General features: G+C 45.4%; 1 protein-coding gene across 2 annotated transcripts in view; it reads right to left on the bottom strand.

Moving 5' to 3' along the window:
* Nucleotides 1-241: 241 nt before the first annotated feature.
* glra4a (glycine receptor, alpha 4a) overlaps nt 242-8498 on the bottom strand; it is a 62955-nt gene continuing 54698 nt past the window's right edge. The window contains exon 10 of one of the 2 annotated variants that reach the window (XM_080502149.1): nt 242-3275. In XM_080502149.1, the coding sequence (XP_080358275.1) occupies nt 2985-3275 (291 nt within the window). In that variant the 3' untranslated portion in view covers nt 242-2984. The remainder of the gene's footprint in view (nt 3276-8498) is intronic. The other variant, XM_080502150.1, reaches the window with a different exon arrangement.

Below are 8498 nucleotides of genomic sequence, written 5' to 3'. Positions count from 1 at the left end.
TTAACCTTGCATAATGACTAAGGTGTAAAACCCAATTTTTACTCAAATTAGTCCAGAAGAAGTCAGGTTTTTGATAAAACCTTCCATTGCTAGTGCAATACATGCAGCTAATAACACTGTTGTAGTTATATGTAAATGCTGTGTCAAGGACTATAGAAGAATTGTTCTGAGTAGAGGTTCTATTCTGTCAGCTGAACACCAGAGGCTTTTATTTTGACATGAATATACACAATTGGAACTTCATAACAGGATGAGACTCCACACAACACATTTCTCACTCATGGTTGCACACCAACATCCAACAAACCAAACTAGAGGAAATAATTAACTGTCTGAACCGAGGAACAAAAACACAACACAAGCACAAATCAACACACAACAACCCCAACAATAACCCTCAATAACCTCCGGCAACACATAACCTGAACTCCCATCATGCCCTGCAGCGACCAACTCCGTGATGCTACAATACTCTTCACCACTAGAGGGCAGCACAGAACGTTGCTGGTGAAATGAAACTTAACAGAGTTCAGTGTGGTTAATCTCCACCTCCTGCTACCATCTTGTATCAAAGTACTGTGTCAGTGACAGTGATGGAGAAGTTTTTGAAAAGGAAGAATGTGAACCAGGATCTCAGCTCTTCATCCATCAGGTCCAGGTTTCACACTGAGGGAGTCACTATTAAAAAAAGACATTGGGAAATACTTTTTTCTGTATTTACTTGATTCCTGTTGATAAAACTTTGATGAGAATGACTTTATATTGTTAATAGAGGCTACAGAGTTTCACATTTTAACATTTTCAGGTGGTGGTGTGCCTCCAGATTTTTCCAAAGAAAAAAGTGTGCCTTGGCTCAAAAAGGTTGAAAAACACTGGTCTCAGGGGTGCTAGAGAGCACATTTTAGCAATGTGGCAGTTAGATTTTTCATTTTCTTAAATTTCCTGCCAGTCTTAATGATCGTTCCAAATTTGGTTAGTTTTTGTGTGTGTTTAGGGCGTAAAATTGTAGCGGAATAATAAAAAGACATAAACATGACAATTACAATAGGGTCCTGGTCGATAATTAGTGAGCTTCAGACGCGAAGGAGGCTTTTGTGTATGTATTTTTTTGCTGATGCTGATCATGTTGAGAGTGACACCAGTCCTTTCCACTGACTTTAAACAGCAAAAGCAAATGAGGATTACCTCAAAAAGTTGAACTTATGTCTCAAGAGTTGGAGCTTAAAACGGTTTAAGAAAGCATACATTTCCACGCCCTCGATATTCTTTGCTTTAAAAGTGAAGGACGAATGTGTCAAGCTACTGTGTCCTTCAACCACCTGAGGAAATGAGCAAGATCCTTGTTTTATTCTGTCTGTGCTTCGAATTTTAAACCCCGCAAACTTTTACCTTCTTTTACTCGTTCCAGTTGTTCCTGCTGTTGAAGGCTCGACGAGAGATGATGCAAGGTCTAACAAGACTGGATAACGTTTAAAAACACCTATATCAATACAGGAGCTCCTGGAATAGAAACAAAGCAAAGTATGGGAACACACATGTACCCTGACAGATTCACACACACTCTTTTTCATTAGCACCGGAGCCATACAATACAGAGGAGTTGATTAGGAATGCCGACAAAAGGACAGTGGGCTCCAGCTGCCTCTCTGAATTCATTGTCATTAGCGGTGGAACACCAAGCCCTTTTCAAACTCATTAGTTGATAAAACAACCCTCTGATTTCCCATTAAAAAACCCATTCGTCCTCCCTCACTGGCGATGCTCGCCCTCCACTGAGTCCCTGTATTTCCACACCTCCATAGCCACTCCTGAGACTGGGAAAGAGATGGCAGCTCTTATGCAATTCCTTTCTCCCCCCCCCCCCCTCAAGTTCCTCCCAAGATTTGTTATGCTGGTGTGTGGTTTCACAGCTAACAACCGCAGCCAGAAACGCTTTATAAAGACTCCCAGCTGCCGATGTGAAGTGATTACTTATTTCGCGGATGCAACGCTTCCAATCTTTATTGTTGTGGAATTTGATTTCCACCTTTGGTCTAAGGTTTTGTTCCCTCTCGGGACTGTTGAGCTGATGGGGGCTATTAAAGGACTGAAATAGAAAAGTAATTGTGTGTGATGCTCTTGTTCTGTTGTTGGATTTTCTGACGCGATGAAGAAACGTTGCTGAGTACGTCTCCTCTACAAGTAATCAGCCGCAATTTCAAGTTGAAGTGAGGCAAAATCTCTCTTCTGGGTTCCTGGCAGAATAACAATTTATTTAAATTTAGACAAAAGGAAATACATATTTGTGCTTTGTGCAGTTTAATGAACAGCTTTGCTTATATACAGTTTTATACACTTTTTTTAAATAGAGCGATATATATATATATATATATATATATATATAGTCTTTGTTACACATACCTAAATTGAATCATTATCACGTATTTAGTATTCATAAATATCAAAGACCCAGTCCTCCCACCAATAGTCCCATTTGCACCCATTGGATAATCTAAAGTTGTAAAAAACCATGATATTTTTAGTTTTCAAAAACATTCATTCAAAGCTGTGTAGTGTCAAAATTCAAGTCAGTATGTTTCATTCAGCCAGGATCAACATCATCTTCTAAAAATGTGTTGTTTTTTCCCCCCCCTCACCACCTTCTGAAACAAACATCATGACTCCACAAGCACCAGCAGTGTTCCGTCTCTGTTGTAATCCAGGCAAAACAAATCGAGACAAACACAAGAGGTCAATCACAAACAACAGCAGCCTGAATCCGTGCAGCTTCACTTAATCTTTCCTCCTCGCTCCTCGTCCATTCCAGATCCTGATGACGCACCTGAGTACAAAGTTTTAGTTCTATCAGAGAAGCAGGTTTGCGCCTGGACTCAATTCTTCATCGAATTCTGTGGCTCTGACAGGCAGTTTTGGTTCTGAGAGAAGAACTAAAATGTAACATGGTGGCAAAAAGCATTTTGTTTTTTTAACTTTTTTCTTTTTCTTTACAAATTTGCATGGATGTCCTCATGTCGCAGCACTTTATATGTGATCCAGTAGAAGATGTTGAATATGAGAAAGCTCAGGGGAAAGACGGCTCTGGATATGGTGTCGATACGTTTGGCTCGGTCCACAAATCGCTTGTGAAGAACTTCTCCGTCGTACATGGTGACCGGAGGCGGCGGGGCGAAGACGGTGGCCCCCTCCACAGCGGTGGCCTCCTTAGTCTGCAGGCAGTGACCCAGGCCGTAACCCCGGAAGTAAAAGCCTCGACTTTCCCTCACCAGCGCTTCCTCCTGTGGAGTCAAGCATAGTTATTTAAAAAAAAAAAAGAAAAACAGACTAGCCTCTCGCTGTCAACAAGAATTAACACACAACTGTTTACATTTCCGCTCAGTGGGTGTGGTGGCACAAAAGGGCAACAGAGTGCAACACGATGAAGACTTCCATAGAGCAGAATGAAGATTCAAAAGCTTCAGTACCATGTGGGAATATTTAGAAATACAACATATGTCTGTCAGTGGTTGCAGATGCAGTATAGCCTCAGTCTGTACCTGTCATGTGTGAACAAGTATCTCTAAACATGGTTTATAGAGATGTTAATATTAATATGTCAATATCAATGCGACAGAGGATTTCTGGCTCAGTGAGAATATCCCAGCTCAATTCTTGTTTGTGTTTTTATTTTATTTATTTTTATATGAAGCAGAGGTATCAAATTGATATAACAGACCAGAAAAATTATCGCATAGAAACCTTTTCATACAGACAGCTTCCAGATGGACCTACAGTATGTTATTTAACTTTTTTTTTGTAATTGACTATTTTTTTTTAATTATTCATGCTCTAATTCCTTTTAGTTCCCAGCTTTCTGATCACACTGATAAGCCCGACAATGAACCCCGTGTGGAAAGCAGCTCGTGGATGTGACGGAAGGAACAGGGCAAAGTGCAGTTTAACAAACTGTGGGGTGAAAGTGTGGATAAGGCTGTGTGCAAAACATGCAACAAAGAATTCATCCCTTTCTTGTCATGTCTATGACAGTCACTTAGTTTGTTCCCATTTCTGAAAGAAAAGAAATCAATCAAAATCTCGACTGTGAAGTTATAGAGCTTGTGATCAGAGGTTCACGGGTTCGATCCCACTGCAGGCAGGTTACCACTGTGGCAGACCACTGCACATATGTGTACCCTACTATCCAGACTGTGGAGCACACCTGAATATAAGCTGCACCCGCAACATTTATAAAAACAAGAGTACATATACAGGCCGAATTTCACTATAAGCTGCACTAGTATCTTATTATAAAAGAAACTAAACATCCTGGGTTTATTACTGTGTTGTAAAAGTGTTAATTCCATTCCATGATTTGCATTTTGAAATGGTTGAATTATTTACATTTACTTTTTTAAACCAGATATTACTTGTGATTTTAATGTCTAACGTCGGGTTGGTTACAAGACACTTGGAGGCTTCAGGCCTGTGAGGAGAGAAAACACATGACCTCTCAGGTTCATCAGCACATCAGCAGCTGGGTCTATTTCAGGAGAAGCAGATGAAGCCTGAACAGATTTTACCTTGAACTTTTTCACACTCAGTGAAGCTGCTTCTTCTTTTTTTTTTTTTTTTTTTTTCCTGGAAGTTTCTAAAACACAAAGAGGGTGATCAGAGGGCACCTTCGTTAGGAGACAAAAGGAAATTTGCCATTGTGATTATTAATGAAAAAAATTAACCTCGACCTCTCTTTTGCAGCTCATTTCAAAGTTGCAGGATGAAAGACCTTTCAAAAATGCTAATAAAAAGGTTAAAAAATATTAATAAAGTCATGATCTCACAAAAAAAAGAAACTTGGCATTTTGCTGAGATGAATAGTGGGGCATTTTTTTTTCTTTCATACAGTGAATGAGACACTGTTCTCGCCCTTTGAAGAGAATATTAATAGACATGCAGCTTAACTGTGACAGCCCTCTGACACTTTGAGAGATTCACTTTAGCAGAGGAAAGTGAAGACGGGGATCTAAATTGGATGATTAGTAGTCAGTGTGAAGGGCCCTCAAAGTCCCGCCTCGCCTCCTTTCTCTCTGACTGACCCCGACAGCTTGCTGCTGCTTCCACGACCTTCACGCACACAGAGGTCGTGACATTCTTTACTCAAGTAAAAGTGCAGGTACTTATGTAAACCTGAAAATACTGATTCAACTTTATTGCTACACAATGCCTTTTTAAAGACATGTTAAAATCTTTTATGGTTGTTGTTGTGGGTCATATTCACATTAAATTAAAAAAAGTACTCAACAAGTACAGATACCTAGTGAAAAGATCAAACATCCAGCACTACTGATGTATTTCTTTATCTTACATTTCTCATTCCCTCCACAAAAACTATTCCCACCTCCGACCTCAGTCACCTGCCCTGTTCACTCGCAGTCCAACCTACTTATTTAACTCACCATAAGCTCCTTGCTTCTGATAAAAACCTGCTTGTGAATAACTTTGTGTGGATTATCTGTTGCCCCAGTGACAAATTGCAACATACAGCAGGCGGATGGGGAGTTGTAGCTCATCCAGCACGGCTTAATTATCCTCCCAACTCTTTCTTAAACGGTACAGTACATCATGTGCTAAAGTCTAATGGTGCGTTTCTCTAAAGATAATAGGTGCTCATCATCTCTGCTTTGCGCTCTCAGCAGCGGCACACTTTGATTTGTTGGCATCACATGGGCTGAACGTCCTCTGATTATCGCAGCACTCTGCCGAGAATATGTGACTTTTTTGGTGAAATGGCTGTTTCCAGTGGGCGACGGGCTGCATTGCTCTGTTGAGGCCTCGCTGTGTCCACCATTAAAGCAGCGTTTTGAAAACAAATGTTTGCGCGCTCGTTGGGAGTTAAGGAGAACAATTGTACTTTAAGTGAGGAAACTGTTACCACTCTCATTGCGGGGAAGTGAATGAGATCATTCCCCGAGCTGGAAAAGTCTTTATTTAAAACAGCCCATTAGATGAATTGAGAGAGAAACCCGAATCAGCTCTGTGGTGTTGTAGCCTCTGCTCAACAACAAAAACTGTCGGTAAATGTTATTCTTACACAGAGCAACGGAATTACACCAAAAGCAGAGCTATACCGGTACTGATCATTAGTAGTGAAGGAGGGCAAAAACTGATGTTTGGGGCCGAGACTCATTTTGCATCAAAGTGAAAATAATGGCATCAAAATTTGGAGTAATTCAAAGTCCAACATTTAACTTTGTTTAAATGCCTTTAAGCATTTCTTTATGAGGCACTGTTAGAATGTTTTTATATATAGTTACCATATCCATGCTTAATCTCAGTCTTATTTCTTCTGTTTTTATTTAGCAGCGTCACTCAGGCGCTGCTCCCCCTTGAACTGCAACCTTATCGTGGTGGGGGAGTTTGAGCACCCGAATGACCCTCGGAGCTATGTTGCCGGGGGGCTTGCCCCCCCAGTAGGGTCTCCCAAGGCAAACAGGTCCGAGGCGACGGGTCAGACTAAAAGCAGTTCACAAGACCCCATGGACACACTCACGAGGAAAAAGGTGACGTCGCCCGGTTTGGCGCAGCCGGGGCCACGCCCTGGAGCCAGGCCCGGGGTGGAGGCTCGCACGCGAGCGCCTGGTGGCCGCGTTCTTGCCCGCGGGACTCGGCCGGGCTCAGCCCGAAGGGACGACGCGGGCCCCTCTTCCTCATCCTCCTGTGGACCCACCACCCACAGAGGCTGCCGTAGGGGTCGGGTGCAATGTGGATTGGGTGGCAGTCGACGGCAGGGGCCTCGACGACCCGATCCCCGGACACGGACTCTGGCTTTTGGGACATGGAATGTGACCTCGCTGGGGGGGAAGGAGCCCGAGCTTGTGAGGGAGGTTGAGAGATACCGGCTAGATATAGTCGGGCTCACCTCCACTCACAGCTTGGACTCTGGAACCCAGCTCCTCGACAGGGGCTGGATACTCCACTTCTCTGGAGTTGCCCGCGGTGTAAGGCGGCGGGCTGGAGTGGGCTTGCTTATTGCCCCACAGCTCAGCCGCCATGTGTTGGAGTTCACCCCGGTGAACGAGAGGGTTGCGTCCCTACGCCTACAAGTAGGGGACAGGTCTCTGACTGTTGTTTCGGCCTATGCACCGAACAGCAGTTCAGAGTACCCAACCTTCTTGGAGTCCCTGGGAGGGGTGCTGGATAGTGCCCCAACTGGGGACTCCATTGTTCTCCTGGGGGACTTCAACGCCCACGTGGGCAATGACAGCGAGACTTGGAAGGGGGTGATTGGGAGGAACGGCCTCCCCGATCTGAACCCGAGTGGTGTTCTGTTATTGGACTTCTGTGCCAGTCACAGCTTGTCCATAACGAACACCATGTTCGAGCACAGGGGTGTCCATAAGTGCACATGGCACCAGGACACCCTAGGCCGGAGGTCAATGATAGACTTTGTGGTCGTGTCATCTGATCTCTGGCCGCGTGTCTTGGACACTCGGGTAAAGAGAGGGGCAGAGCTGTCAACTGATCACCACCTGGTGGTGAGTTGGATGCGCTGGACTGGGAGGAGGCCGGATAGACTCGGCAGGCCCAAACGTGTTGTGAGGGTCTGCTGGGAACATCTGGCCGAGCCTTCCGTCCGCGCAGCCTTCAACTCCCACCTCCGGGAGAGCTTCTCACAGATCCCGAGGGAGGTTGGAGACATTGAGTCTGAGTGGACCATGTTCTCAACTTCCATTGTCGAAGCTGCTGCTCGGAGCTGTGGCCGCAGGGTCTCTGGCGCCTGTCGTGGCGGCAATCCCCGAACCCGGTGGTGGACACCGGAAGTAAGGGATGCCGTCAAGCTGAAGAAGGAGTCCTACCGGGCACTGTTAGCTCATAGGACTCCCGAGGCAATCGACAGGTACCGGCAGGCCAAGCGAGCCGCAGCCCGGGCTGTGGTGGAGGCAAAAACTCGGGTCTGGGAGGAGTTCGGAGAGGCCATGGAGGAGGACTTTCGGTCGGCCTCGAGGAAATTCTGGCAAACCGTCCGGCGCCTCAGGCGGGGGAAGCAGTTCTCCACCAACACTGTTTACAGTGGAAGTGGGGAGCTGTTGACCTCAACTGGGGACATTGTCGGGCGGTGAAAGGAATACTTCGAGGACCTCCTCAATCCCACCACCACGTCTTCCATTGAGGAAGCAGAGACTGGGTTCTCAGAGGTGGACTCGTCCATTTCCCAAGCTGAAGTCACCGAGGTTGTTGTGAAGCTCCTCGGTGGCAAGGCACCGGGAGTGGATGAGATTCGCCCAGAGTTCCTTAAGTCTCTGGATGTGCAGGGACTGTCGTGGCTGACTCGTCTCTGCAACATCGCGTGGCGGGCGGGGACAGTACCTCTGGACTGGCAGACCGGGGTGGTGGTCCCTCTCTTTAAGAAGGGGGATCGGAGGGTGTGTTCCAACTACAGAGGGATCACACTCCTCAGCCTCCCCGGGAAAGTCTATTCCAGGGTACTGGAGAGGAGGGTCCGGCCGTTAGTCGAACCTCGGATC

This window comes from Blennius ocellaris (genome assembly GCF_963422515.1).
Source record: "Blennius ocellaris genome assembly, chromosome: 9".
Classification (NCBI taxonomy): domain Eukaryota; kingdom Metazoa; phylum Chordata; class Actinopteri; order Blenniiformes; family Blenniidae; genus Blennius; species Blennius ocellaris.
Note: the sequence above shows the minus strand (reverse complement) of the source record. Positions and strands in the feature narration are given on the sequence as shown.